This window comes from Mastigoproctus giganteus, chromosome 9 (assembly GCF_048544385.1).
Source record: "Mastigoproctus giganteus isolate SK-2022 chromosome 9, ASM4854438v1, whole genome shotgun sequence".
Taxonomy (NCBI): Eukaryota; Metazoa; Arthropoda; class Arachnida; order Uropygi; family Thelyphonidae; genus Mastigoproctus; species Mastigoproctus giganteus.
In genome coordinates this window covers 123,864,038-123,878,937 of record NC_143583.1, presented here as the reverse complement: position 1 = coordinate 123,878,937, position 14,900 = coordinate 123,864,038, and the positions used below count along the sequence as shown (strand labels likewise).

General features: G+C 38.5%; 1 protein-coding gene across 1 annotated transcript in view; it reads right to left on the bottom strand.

Annotated features, from left to right (window-relative positions):
• The window catches only part of LOC150080700 (death-associated protein kinase dapk-1-like), a 248,550-nt gene that overhangs the window by 104,493 nt on the left and 129,157 nt on the right, over positions 1 to 14,900 (bottom strand). Inside the window, exon 9 of the mRNA XM_090380788.1 lies at positions 9,418 to 9,612. Coding sequence (XP_090236914.1) covers positions 9,418 to 9,612 — 195 coding nt within the window. The remainder of the gene's footprint in view (positions 1 to 9,417; positions 9,613 to 14,900) is intronic.

The following is a 14,900-nucleotide window of genomic DNA, read 5'->3' as shown; positions in this document are numbered from 1 at the left end:
AACCTCATTTGCCACCTCTCAGCCCATCTGTTCAACCTTTCCAGATCCCGTTGCAGCAGCATAGCGTCAGTATTGTCCTTAACGACCCTGCCAACCTTTGTATCATCTGCAAACTTGGACATTAAACTTGATATCCCATCATCAATATCATTCATAAACACCGAAAACAACAACGGACCCAACACTGAACCTTGAGGAACTCCACTAATAACATTAGTCCACGTTGAGCAGTGTCCATTGATTACCACTCTCTGTCTTCTGCCACTCAACCATCCCCTTATCCGTAGCAGCAATTTGCCTCCAATGCCACACTGCTCCAATTTGTGCAGCAGTCTTCCATGTGCAACAGTATCAAAAGCCTTTCTAAGATCCAAATATATAATATCAAAGTTATTCCCTGCATCCAGTTCTTTTGTGACTACATCATAGTATCCAATCAAATTGGTCAGGCAAGACCTGCCCTTAACAAAACCATGCTGCGTCTTAGCTATAACTGAATTCTTGTCTAGATGATCCTGCAGTGCTTCTTTAACCAGTGCCTCCATTAATTTACCTGGAACAGAAGTTAAACTAACAGGTCTATAATTACTTGTGTCAGCCTTTGATCCTCCTTTGTGAATTGGGGTTACATTTGCACATCTCCAGTCTATGGGTACCTCCCCTGAGTCCAAAGAAGCTCTCATAATTATGGCTAGGGGTTTGCATACTTCCTTTGCTGCCTCCTTTAATATAACTGGATAGATCTCATCCACCCCAGGTGCCTTTTTTATGTTTATCCTCAACAATCTCTCCTCCACTTTCCTCTCAGTTATTACAAAATCATCCAGCTCACTGCCAATGTTTACTTTACCTACATCATTCTCCTTCCTGAATAACTCCTCATGCGTGAATGTAGATGCAAAATACTCGTTTAGATTGTTAGCCACCTGAGCAGGATCCTCAACTGTTGAACCATCAATATCCAGTGGACCAATCTGATTCATCCCTTTCCTTTTCGAGTTCAAGTATGTAAAGAACTCTTTTCTGTTTTTCTTTGCATCCTTTGCCAAGGATTTTTCATAGTCTGCCTTTGCCTGCCTAATCTCCTTTGTGACTTGGTTACAGACCAACTTATATCTATCATAGGCTTCCATGTCACCCATTAATTTGTATGTATCCCATGCATTTTTCTTCTCTGCCACATGTCTCATTAGTTCATCTGACAACCATTTAGGCCTAAACCTTGAACAATATTTCTTAGTTGGTATGTAAAGCCTGGTAGCCTCCAAGATTAGTTCCTTGAATGCTTCCCATTTTGAGTTTGCTGTTGGTTACATCATCAGTTGGTCCCACTGTATAGAATTTAAATACTGTATACTGTACACCTGTATACAGTACTCAAGATGTGGTCTGACCATTGCCTTAGCAATGGTCAGACCACAGCTATGTATACAGGAAGTTAGGAATTTTCACAGCTATGTTCACCTTAGCTATGTATACAGGAAGTTAGGAATTTTTCTAGCAGGGATAAGGAGATGATTATCCCTGCTAGAAAAATTCCTAACTTCCTGTATACATAGCTAAGGTAAACAGTAGTTTGTATGTGAAAGATAAAAGTCTTTACATGGAATGCATTAATATCTCATCCAGTGTAAGTCATCTGCTATGAGTTGCTCCTGTATTACTTTACAAATAAAAAGTTTTTTTTTTTTAAATTAGAAATAATGTACTTTAGAGCATAAATCTTTGGCCAAAAAGAAGGGTTTAAAACTATGGGGTAATGATGAAGGTTTGACAAGGACATAGTAATTTACTTTAAATAACATTGACAGTTGTTGCACAATAATTTTGCATTAAAGGTAATGCTAGAAATATACACACTGGTTAAAGTTTGCTTCATTTAACAGCAACCTATAGGTGGCTGTTAAAAAATGAAATTTCAACAGTTTTAAAAATTCAGTAAATGCTGACTGTTTCAGAATCATTCTGAAGGCCATTTTTCTATATATACCTATGAAGCAAAAGTCTGAAAAACAAAAATTATCACATGACAAACATCACAGTGTGCTGAAGTGGGAGTTACAACAAGAGGTAACTACCATCAGGGGTTTTTGCATTCGTAGAGGTGACAATGGTGGTCTGAGACAGTTTTTAAATTCTATATGGTGGTACCAACTGATGATGTTAACAACAGCAAATTCAAAACGGGAAGCATTCAAAGAATTAATCTTGGAAGCTACTAGGACTTCCAAGATATATACCAACTAAGAAATATTGCCAATTTTAAACACACACACCAACCGTTTATGACTGGTTGAATAATGAAATAAAATAAAATAAAATGATAGAAAAGACTGTAAAACAATATTTACAAAAGACTTTTAATCATTTACAAAAAACTAAACTATAACAAAAGTAAAATAAGTAAATAAGTTAAAATGCATTAAAATATAAATATAAAAGCGATAAAAAGACGATAAAAAACACTAGAGCTTTCGGAGGTGTCTTCCTCCTTCCTCAGTAATAGTGAGACTTAAATGACACATCCTTAAATACCAGGTTCACGGCACACGTGGATGACCAGGCGCATACTCAGCATTCCTTTCACTTGTACCGGAACCGGAAGTGGACTGGACACGTGGAAAATTAAAACGTTTGTCTCTTGTCAAAACCACCGCCTCAAAAAGAGGGTGAAGCCTAACTCCCCTGTCTCTGTTTATACTATTGTTACCAGAGGATCCAATCCACAGACTTTCCAGCCACTTGCGATCCCAGAATCTATGCGCCCGGTCAAGGATGACAGTGTTGTCGGGGGAGATCTGGTGTTGTTTTTCCCAATAGTGCTCGGCAATGGCGGATCTATTGTGAGCTCTGCGGTCCGTATCACTCGTGAATGTTCTCCCAGACGGTCCTTGAGACGCCGTCCTGTCTCCCCCACGTAACATTCCCCACAATCCGGGCATGTGATCTCATACACGACCCCACTACTAGAATCCCTAGTAATGGGGTCTTTGACCTGTGACACTACTGTGTGCAACCTCCGGCCCGGAAGCTGCACACAGCGTGTCTGAAAGTCGCGAAGCATCCACGCAATGCGATCTGACAGGCCCGGATAGTAGGGAACATACACTGTGGTAAGCGGTACAGGCGGAACTACCCGATTGGGCTCTACCCGATAGGGAACTCCAATCTTGCGAAAACCCTATTCTCAAATTCCTCCATAGCCAGATTTGCAACAATGGCGCTGATTGGAGAACCCATGGCTGTACCGTGAACCTGTTTATACATCACTCTTTGGAAAACCAAGGTTGTACTAGAAAGACATAATTCAACAGCACCACATATATCTTCTATGTGGATCTAGCACTTAAAGTATTATCCTTTTGTAAAGCCAACCTTACACATTCTACCCCATGTGCTATGGGGATACAAGTAAATAATGATATAACATCTAATGACATCATCATCTCGTCCTCCCCTATTTCTTGACTCCTTACAAAGTTCACAAATTCCGCACTGTCTCCAATGACCAACGCGGACCGCCCCACAACCGGGGAAATCAGCTGCGCCAGATATTTTGATAAAGCATACGTAGGGCTACCAATGAAGGAAACTATGGGCCGTAATGGAACATTCTCCTTGTGTGTCTTAGGTAACCCATAAAATCTGGGCAGTCGACACCCTGTTGCATGCATGAACCAATACTTGTCCTTTGGAATCTTTTCCATCTTTAGCCAGGAAAGTAGCATCTTATTTACACGCTGTTCTAAGCTAGCCAAGGGGTTTCTGTGAACAATCTTATAAGTCCGTATCGCTCGTGAATGTTCAATCTTATTAGCATTAGCATTAGCATTAGTAGAGGCATTTGATGCAAGAAAGCAAGCTTATGCAGCATCAGCCAAAAAAAAAAAAAAAAAAAAGTAACATAAATAAATAAAAATAACCACTTCCACTTCACCCCTCTGTTCGTTCGAAATACCTGTCCAGCTGAGCCTTAAACTTATTTAGGCTATCAACTTCCACGACAAGGGATGGAAGTCTGTTCCACCCACCAACCACCCGCTGGCTAAAGGCAAATTTTCGCACATCTATCCTACATCTGTCTTTCCTCAATTTGAATTTATGCCCTCTCAGGTGATTTTTCTGAGCTAGAGGAAGAATCCCATCAGCATTGAGCATGCTCAAACCATTCAAGGCTTTGTACACCTCTATCAGATCACCCCGCTGGTGCCTAGTTTCCAGACACTGTAATTTGCAAAACGTCCGTATCGCTCGTGAATGTTCTCCCAGACGGTCTCAAGGACCGTCTGGGAGAACATTCACGAGCGATACGGACCGCAGAGCTCAATAGATCCGCCATTGCCGAGCACTATTGGGAAAAACAACACCAGATCTCCCCCGACAACGCTGTCATCCTTGACCGGGCGCATAGATTCTGGGATCACAAGTGGCTGGAAAGTCTGTGGATTGGATCCTCTGGTAACAATAGTATAAACAGAGACAGGGGAGTTAGGCTTCACCCTCTTTTTGAGGCGGTGGTTTTGACAAGAGACAAACGTTTTAATTTTCCACGTGTCCAGTCCACTTCCGGTTCCGGTACAAGTGAAAGGAATGCTGAGTATGCGCCTGGTCATCCACGTGTGCCGTGAACCTGGTATTTAAGGATGTGTCATTTAAGTCTCACTATTACTGAGGAAGGAGGAAGACACCTCCGAAAGCTCTAGTGTTTTTTATCGTCTTTTTATCGCTTTTATATTTATATTTTAATGCATTTTAACTTATTTACTTATTTTACTTTTGTTATAGTTTAGTTTTTTGTAAATGATTAAAAGTCTTTTGTAAATATTGTTTTACAGTCTTTTCTATCATTTTATTTTATTTTATTTTATTATTCAACCAGTCATAAACGGTTGGTGTGTGTGTTTAAAATTGGTAGTATGAATAATCCCAACCTCAGAGGCCTTATTGCAGATAAGAAATATTGTTCAAGATTAAGGACTAAATGGATGTCAGATGAACTAAAGAGACATGTGGCAAGGAATAAAAATGTATGTGATACATATAAATTAACAGGTGACACAGAAGCCTACAATAGATATAAGCTAGTCTGTAACCAAGTCACAAAGGAGGTTAGGAAGGCAAAAGCAGATTACAAGAACTCTTTGGCAAAGGATGCAAAGAAAAACGGCAAAGAGTTCTTTACTTATGTAAACCCTAGAAGGAAGGGGATGAATCAGATTGGTCCACTTGATATCGATGGTTCAACTGTTGATGATACTGCTCAGGTAGCTAACAAACTAAATGAATATTTTGCATCTACATTCACACATGAGCAGTCATTGAGGGAGGGCAATGCCAGAGGTGTATTAAACTCTGGCAGTGAGCTAGATGATTTTGCAATAACCGAGAGCAAAGTGGAAGAGAAATTGTTGAAGTTAAACATAAAAAAGGCACCCTTGGAGTTGATGGAATCTATCTACCCTAGATGCCGTTTTGTTGCCCCAGGTTATATTGAAGGAGGCAGTGAGGGAAGTTAGCAAACCCTTAGCCATAATTATGAGAGCATCCTTAGATTCAGGGGAGGTCCCATGGACTGAAAATGTGTAAATGTATACCCAATTCACAAAGGGGTTTCAAAGGGTGATACAAATAATTACAGACCGGTTAGTTTAACTTCTGTTCCGGGGAAAATAATGCAGTCACTGGTTAAAGAAGTGATGCAGGATCACCTAGACAAGACTGCAGTAATAATTCGGACAGCATGAGTTTGTTAAAGGAAGTCTTGTCTGACCAATTTGATTGGATACTATGATGTGGTCATGAAGGAACTGGATGTAAAAAATAATTTTGATATCATATACTTGGATTTCAGGAAAGCTTTTAATACTGTTGCACATGGAAAACTGCTTTACAAATTGGAGCAGTGTGGCATTAAGGGCAAGTTGCTGCAATGGATAAATGGATGGTTGAGTGGCAGAGAGTGGTAATAAATGGACACTGCTCTATGTGGACTAATGCTATTAGTGGAGTCCCCCGGGGTTTGGTGTTGGGCCTGTTGTTGTTTTGTATATTTATCAATGAAGGTATATCAGGCTTAATGTACAAGTTTTCAGATAATACAAAGGTTGGCAGGGTTGTTAATGATAGTAAAGACAGTATGCTACTGCAACAGGATCTAGAAAAGTTAGGCAGATGGGTTGAGAGGTGGCAACTAAAGTTTAACATTGATAAATGCAAAGTACTGCATATGGGTAGCAGTAAACCAAGAGAAATATACCAACTGTGTGGTACTACATTCAGGGAGGTGGAAAATGACCTTAGTGCAATTGTGCAGTCAGATATGAAGTTCTCCAAGCAGCACAGACAGACTGCAAGAGCAGGTCATGGAGTTTTGTCAATGATATATAGGAATTTTTCTAGCAGAGACAAGGAGGTGATTATCCCTGTGTATAAGGTAATGGTCAGGCCACACCTTGAGTACTGTATACAGGTCTGGAGGCCTCACTTTAGAAAGGATGTAGAGTTGCTAGAATGAGTACAGAGAAGGGCAACAAGGTTGGTAAAAGGAACAAAGGAGTGCTCTTACCAAGAGAGGCTTAAGTCCTGCAAGTTGCAGCATCTGGAGACTAGGCACCTGAGAGGTGATCTGATTGAGATGTATAGGGCCTTGAATGGTTTGAGCAGGCTCAATGCTGATAGGATACTTCTGCTTGCTCAGATTAAAAACTTGAGGGGGCATAGATTCAAATTGAGGAAAGATAGTTGTAGAATAGATGTGTGGAAGTTTGCCTTTAGCCAGCAGGTAGTTGATTGCTGGAACAGAATGCCATCTGTTGCTGTGGAAGTTGATAGCTTAAATAAATTTAAGGCTGAACTAGACAAACATTTAGAGTGACCAGACAGGTGAAATGGGAAGGGGTTTTTTTCTGGCTTATGCTATATAAGCTTGCTTTCTTGCATCATATGCCTCAACTAATGGTAAAAGAAAATTAAGCAGAGAAGTAAAGGCAGATGGAGCAGTTTGTAAAAAATATTATGATCTGTATGTATGTGATTTTTTCTGCTAGTTCCTAGTATATTTTTATTGTATATTTTATCGTTTGATACAATATATGATATGCCCATGTATGATATTTATACATGGGCATATCATATATTGTATTTTACAATAAATGAATATCTGCACCTTTACTGCAGTTTTTACTGTTTTTGTATTCAAAAGAACACTGCAAATTGTGACCAACCATCAAGACCATTTAATAAAAAAAAAAAAAAACATTTATCCAGTAAATCAAAGTATAAATTATAAATCTGGACATCATTAATTGATTACACCATCAATAATGTGGTGTAATCAACTAATAATGTCCAAATCAAAACAACTGATACTTGAAAGGTGCTAACTGCTACTTGTGACCAAGCAATTAAAATAAGAAAATTAAGGAAAACTATGAAAAGAACTATTGCAAGTAGCACCATATGTGTCAGTTGTTGTAGTTATCGGTAGTTTTCAGACATGGTATAAAAATAGTGGTTTCATTCAGATATCATTATTCATCTAGTAGTTGAATCATAATATGACATCACATGCTCAAATGTATGTACAAGGCTATTATAGAAATTTTAGGAAATGATTTTATTGGTAAGTTAAAACTGAACTTACCAATATTTGCTTCCTCCCTTCAAGTTAATTCCCTTGGGCAGCTCTACAGGAAGCTACTCTCTTCTGTCATGATTGGAAGCATTTCTGGAACTTGTTTATTGATATCAGTTTTTAGTGCTCTTGATGAATGCTGTTGTACTTCCTCCAAAATGTGTCTCTTTCAGTGAAGTTGATACTTGGGAATAGAGTGAAGTACAGAAATATGGAGTTGAACTGCGGAAGTAGAGAAGATGTTCCACCTGACAGATCTATTTTTCTGTCAGAAATTGCTTCATCAATAATGGTATAATCTGGTGTGCTCTCAGTGATGCAATTTCTGACAGTGTGGCTCCATCTGACATCTTTCTATTCTCAAGTATCAAAATTTTGCTTAAACAGACACATTTTGGATCTCTGAAAGAAATCGAGTATGACGAGGGCATTAAAATTGATATCAGTAAATAACATTCAGAAATGCTTCTGTTATGTGGGTGAGATGGGACGACGACTGAAAGACCGTCTGGGGGAGCATATGAATGCAATAAAGTCTGAAAATTACGGGAAGTCTGGGCAGAACACTTCTGGGAGAAGCAACATCAAATTTCCCCGGAGGATGCTGTCATCACGGATCATGCACAGGGGTTCTGGGACCATAAATGGCTTGAGAGTTTACGTATTGGGGCGGCTAGCAATACCATTATATAGAGACAGGGGTGTACGCTTATATCCCCTCTTTGAAACCGTTGTTCTTGGAAGAGATAAGCGGTTTCAGCTAGCGCGATCCCGAGCCATTTCCGGTTCCTGTGCGCAAATGGGAAATTCCAACCATATTCCTGAGAAACCATGTGATGAGTGCCGTGGATCTGCTATTTAAGGATGTGCCGCACGGCAGAAGTATGCTGTTGAGAAAGGAGACCGCTGTCTCCGAAAGCTACAGTTGTTATGGTATTTTAGTATATTATTTTATTGTTTTTATCATCATATTTTATTTTACATTTCATATTTTATTGTAAATTAAACCACATCAGTTTTAGCTTATATTTACATTTTTATTTTATATACTTCTAATTTTATTTTATTGTAAATAAAGTGTTTTAGTTTCAGTGTTGAAATTTGTTTATTTAAATACCGGCTGGTGTGAAGTCTAATTCCTCAATATGAATTGTCCCAGCCTTGTAGGCCTATTTGGAGATATGAGTTTCCATTTCAAGCACTCAACCAATTCAACCTGAGACTGGCTAACTAATTCAAAGTGTTATGTGTCTTTGATTCTTAGATCTCCTCTTTGAGAAACAAAGAGGAGATCTAAGTGATTATTCATCATTTTGAGATAATTAATTAATCGGGATTACACTATTACATCATCGTGAAAACAGGAAACAACAAGTTCCCAAAATGTAGCTAGAATTGTTTTTGGCAGTGAGGTCTTTCAATTGTTCAAACTGTAGCATTTCAACAAATTACTTAAGTCTACCATGATATAATAGTGTAGTCTCAATTAATTATCTCACAAATTATGTGTATCATAAAAACACTAGTATTCACCAAATTTTTCTTAATTATATTTTAGCCATTTTCATAACATGCATCTGTTAAAATGAAATTATTTAGTGAGATGTATGCACATGTGTGTAAATGGTACTTTTACACACTGAACTAAAGCTTACTGTAGATAAGTTTGTTTCTTTTTTCTATAAAGATCAATGGAGTTAATTAATGGAACACAATACATACCTAAAATATGTGTAATAAATGGTCAGAATAAAATCAGATTTAAACTACAAAAAAAATCATACCCAAGGGTTCCTGAGGAGGTAATCTTGACTGTAGAAATGATAACCAGAATAAGACTTGTTGAACTTGAATTTCATATGGATCACTTAATCTAAATGTTATGATATGAATGCAGTTGGTGTTTCCAATAAAATGATCATAAAACATGAAATATGGTTCATGGCCAGAAAATTCCCAGAAACTAAAATCTCCAGCTCCTATAAATGAAAGCAAAAACTAGCAGACACAGTATATTAATTAATATTTCTATAATTTTCAAATTTAAAGGCAGCATTTGGCTTTTTTGAACAGTTACTGATACTGAATTGTGGTATCAGTGACTGTGTTTTGTATTTGTTACTTAATTTTTGGTACCTTTAAATTAAGCAACAAACACAAAAAAACTGACCATCTCATGAATGCACTCAGTATCAGCATGAATAGAAAAAAAAACATATAAAGTCAACTGGAGAGTGACACTAATATGAAATATGATTACTTCTCATAGCAATACCTATTATACAAAGGGTACTAGGAAAGTTTTGCAATACAGCTTTGTTTATTTAATTTTTTCAAAGTAATTTCCTCTACATTCAATACACCTCTCCATCCTCCGAAACCAACCTTTAAACCAGTTCTGCCAAGTTTCACTAGGGAGTAAAGCACACTCGTTGTCCCAAGCCCGTAGAAGGTCCTCATCACAACCAATCTTACAAAGGTTGGCAGGGTTGTTAAGGACATTACTGACGCTATGCTGCTGCAACAGGATCTGGAAAGGTTGAGCAGATGGGCTGAGAAGTGGCAAATGAAGTTTAACATTGACAAATGTAAAGTACTACATATGGGAAACAGTAACCCCAGAGCAACATATCAACTCTGCGGTACTACATTGACAGTGGTGGAGAATGAAAAGGATCTGGGGGTAATTGTGCAGGCAGATATGAAGTTCTCTGAGCAGTGCAGACGAGCTGCAAGAGTAGCTCATGGTGTCTTGTCAATGATATACAGGAATTTTTCTAGCAGGGATAAGGAGGTGATTATTCCCTTGTATAAGGCAATGGTTAGGCCACATCTTGAGTACTGTATACAGCTCTGGAGGCCTCATTTCAAGAAGGATGTAGAGCTGCTGGAACAGGTACAGAGAAGGGCAACAAGATTAGTGAATGGAACAAAGGGTTGCTCTTACGAAGAAAGGCTTAAGTTTTGCAAATTACAGAGTCTGGAGACTAGGCACCGGCGAGGTGATCTGATAGAGGTGTATAAGGCTTTGAATGGTTTGAGCATGCTCAATGCCAATGGGATTCTTCATCTTGCTCAAAATAATCACCTCAGAGGGCATAAATTCAAATTGAGGAAGGACGGATGTCGGATAGATGTGCGGAAATTTGCCTTTGGCCAGCGGGTGTTTGGTTGGTGGAACCGACTTCCGTCACTTGTTGTTGAAGTTGATAGCCTAAAGAAATTTAAGGCTCAACTGGACAGGTATTTCGAACGAACGGAGGGATGACATGGGAGTGGAGTGTGTGTGTGTGTTTTTTTTTTTTTTTTTTGGCTGATGCTGAATAAGCTTGCTTTCTTGCATCATATGCCTCTACTAATGCTAATGCTCTCCATCCTCCGAAACCAATCTTTAAACCAGTTCTGCCAAGTTTCACTAGGGAGTAAAGCACACTCGTTGTGCTTTACTCCCTAGTAAAGCACACTCGTTGTCCCAAGCCCGCAGAAGGTCCTCATCACTGGAAAACCGCCTCCCTTTTAGCTTCATTTTCACATGCAGGAACAGTGCAAAGTCGTAGGGAGCAAGGTCTGGGCTGTAGGGAGGGTGCTCGAGAAGTTTCAGTCCTGTCGTGGTCAAATATTCGGTGCAGGCTTTGGCGCGGTGAGCTGCAGCATTATCGTGATGGAGGTACCAGGTGTCCATTCTTGACTTTGGCCGCAGGTTCTTCATAGATCCAATGACTTTAGGCAGGCATTGTTCAGTATACCACTTAGCTGTGACTGTCTTCTGCGTGTCCAAAACGACACGTTCCACAATTCCACTCGATTTGAAAATTACAGCTATCATTTTCTTCTTTACAGATCGGGATTTTCTGACAATTACGGGTGTGTCGTCATCATCAAAGACCCAAACTTTGTTTTGAGCCTTGGTCGGCAGATCGTAATAGTACAGCCAAGTCTCGTCACCTGTCACGATGTTGTTCACATACCGAGATTGTCCCTTATCAAACTTTTTTAACATCTCCCGGCACCAAGTCACATGTCGTGTCATCTGCTCTTCAGTCAGTTGATGCGGAACCCAGAGAGAACAAAGTTTCTTCACGTGCAAATGATCTTGCAGAATCAAACGAATTGCTGGTGCATTTAGGCCCAAAGTATCCTCTATCTGTTGGTAGATCACTTGCCTGTTTTCGTCAAGCATTTTCCTCACAGCAGTAACGTTTACTGACGTTCGTGGCCTTCCTGGCCTCTCAGAATCCTCCAGAGTGAAATTTCCCCTTTGGAATTCTCTATACCACCTGAATATCGTTGTACGATGTGGACAATCATCATCTAGTGCAAGAGTTATTTCTTCTAAGCACTGATCTATGGTTAAACCACGCACGAAATTATATCGCAAAACTGTCCTTATCTCATTTCGTGACCACGATGCCATCGCAAGCACTTTACACTCTCACTACTAATGAATAACTGAGCCCATCGACTTGGCGCGGCGGCTACTATGCACATATGAACATGTCTCAACATGCAGCAACAAGCAGCTTCCTGTGATTCATTGTTGCGTCATATTGCAAAACTTTCCTAGTACCCTTTGTATAAGATCTTTTCAAGCAGTAAACGAGGGAACCAATCAATGATGAAGAGAGTAATTCCTATTTTTAAGGGTTACACAGTGTAATCGTTACATTCGTGGGATGAGATAAGAGCTCTAGTACTTTAACAAAATATTCTAGACATATTTAGTAGAATTATTATCAAGGAACCAAGTAGCCCAATGCATAAACAACATACCCTGATTTTCCAGATACAATCTACCAAGGCCATGTGTGGAACTTATAACTGTCCATTTAAAATGAAGCCTGAATGAACAACAACCGAAAAAAGCCAAACAAAGTTCAGGGATCTCATCTTTATATCTACAACCCATTAAATTTCAGTAACCATACAGATTTCCAGGTATGAAAGTCTGTATGATTACTGATAGCATTGTCTATCAAAATCCAAACTAAAGGACATATTGGCAGTCATCTTTCAAGATTCATCAGCTCATTCCACCATCAATTTCAGGCCAGATGTTGTTAGCTTCAGCTGAAGAGAGCTCTTCTTTGTGTTTTTATGGTAAATTTATTTTTGTTCATTTTTAAAATTTTCGGCATATGCGCCACCCAGGCCATTAGTGTAGCAGTTCTTGTGGTATTCTATTTTATAAAATTTTGTTATTTATTATGTGTGTACAAACATACATTCACAGGCTTGGTTTGGTTTTGTATTTACTTGCACAACAGCAACCTAGGCTATAATGCACAAATCACGAACATTCACAAGCTAATCTGAATATCATGTGTGCTGAAAAATACAGAATAACTCTCAGGAAAAATCCCTGCTTCCAGAGGCCTTTAAGAATTTCTTTCATCTGAAACAGGATTTTTCATACACTCCTTATGACAGCTTAAAGAACTTATGATATGTTAGTCTTTGAAGGTAAAACTTTTTGAATTTGTCCATCTTCTATCTCCTTATTACTTTCTACGTCAAATAATCTAAATGGTGATGCCTTAATGTTTCCAAAAGATAAGCATTTGTCAGTTTGCACTTCAAAGGTGAAATGAAGAATTAACATCAATTTTAAAGCATTTTTATATGGTTGCCTGTTTCATATGCATAAAAGAATATACACAGATTGGTTTGGTCTATTATATTCAATATATTGTTTTCTCTATAACTTTCATTTATTCAGCTCACTGAAGTTACTGGGGGGAAAAATCAGGTTTTTTTTTTTTTTACTTAATTTTGAGACCAATTATATCAATTCTGTTGTGGCATGCTCAAAAATATGTTGAGGAATTTTTCCACTTCTATGATTCATTATTCAAAACAATATACAGTAAGAGCACCTCCATAGCCAGGTGGGCAGGAGCAGTAGTGGATAGCACACGCTTCTTGATTAGACTGGGGTTCGAGCCCATGACCACCAAATACGGAGGATGCGAAAGGTCAGGGAATGACAACCGCATATCCCCAGCCTGGATAAAGGGTGAGGGTTGGCGTCAGGAAGGGCATCTGGCCATAAAAATTTCATGCCAAAACAACAAAAAAAAAAACGCTGACCCCATATATATATATGTATAATGGGAAAAAGCCGAGGACAAAAAATATAAAAAATAAAAAATACAATATACAGTAAGACCCCCGTATCCACAGGGGATATGTTCCAAGACATACCGTGGATGGCTGAAACTGCTGATATAAGCGAACACCTGCTGACCCCATATACAACGTGATTTTCTTGTACATACATAGTATAATAAAGTTTAATTGATAAATTAAACACACAGTAAGACATTACTAACATTAAATACAGTAATAATAAAGTACAGGGATTGGATTAACTGGGACACTTCAAGACTCCAAATTTAAAAAAAAAAAAAAAATCAACCGGAAATCAAAATTCAAGTAATAACTAGAATAGGCATAAACAGATATTTTGCAAGTCATAAATAAGTGACAAGAACTGGCGTTATAAGTTGTCATTGGGAGATTAGTGTACCTATTATCTTGCAACCCCCACTGGCTTCACACCTACTGCTCAAAACAAAAAAAAAAAAAAATAAATAAAAAATAAGAAGAAAAAAAAAAAAAGACCAAATGTTTATTTGGTTTAGTGCATCGCATGCGTTGATTGTTGTGTTCTGTTGCACTGCAAAAGGGCAAATTTTTTTACGTTATTTATGTCAGGAATGTCGGATTTTTTTTTTTATAGTCTTTTTGTTTAGAATATCCTGAAAGAGGCCTCTTCTTCTTCAAGAGGAGTGTTTCCATTTACAATGGGTTTCCTCAGCCTACAAGTTATTTCTTGTTAGGAATTTTTTCCTGCCATAAAGTGCGGTTCAAGGTGTCTTGGTCGGTTAAGCCTCAGGCTGTCATGCACTCCCATACTCCATCCATCCATGTCCTCCTAGGTCTTCCTCTTCTCCTTCTTCCAGGAGGTATCCATTCCAGGATAGCCTTTGGATATCTGTTTTCTTGCATCCGTTTTACATGTCCATACCATGTTAGACACTTTTCTTTGATGGTGTCAATAATAGTCTTTTTCACTTCCATTTTTTCCCTTATGTCTTCATTCCATTTTCTGTCTCTTCTAGAAGTTCCTGCTGAGCGTCTCCAAAAATCCATTTCTGTGGAGAGCAATTTGTTTTCCGCTTGCCTATTCAATGTCCAGGTTTCTGCTCCATACAATAGAAGACTTTGTACAATCGTTTGAAATATAAGTTTCTTTGTTTTATTTAGG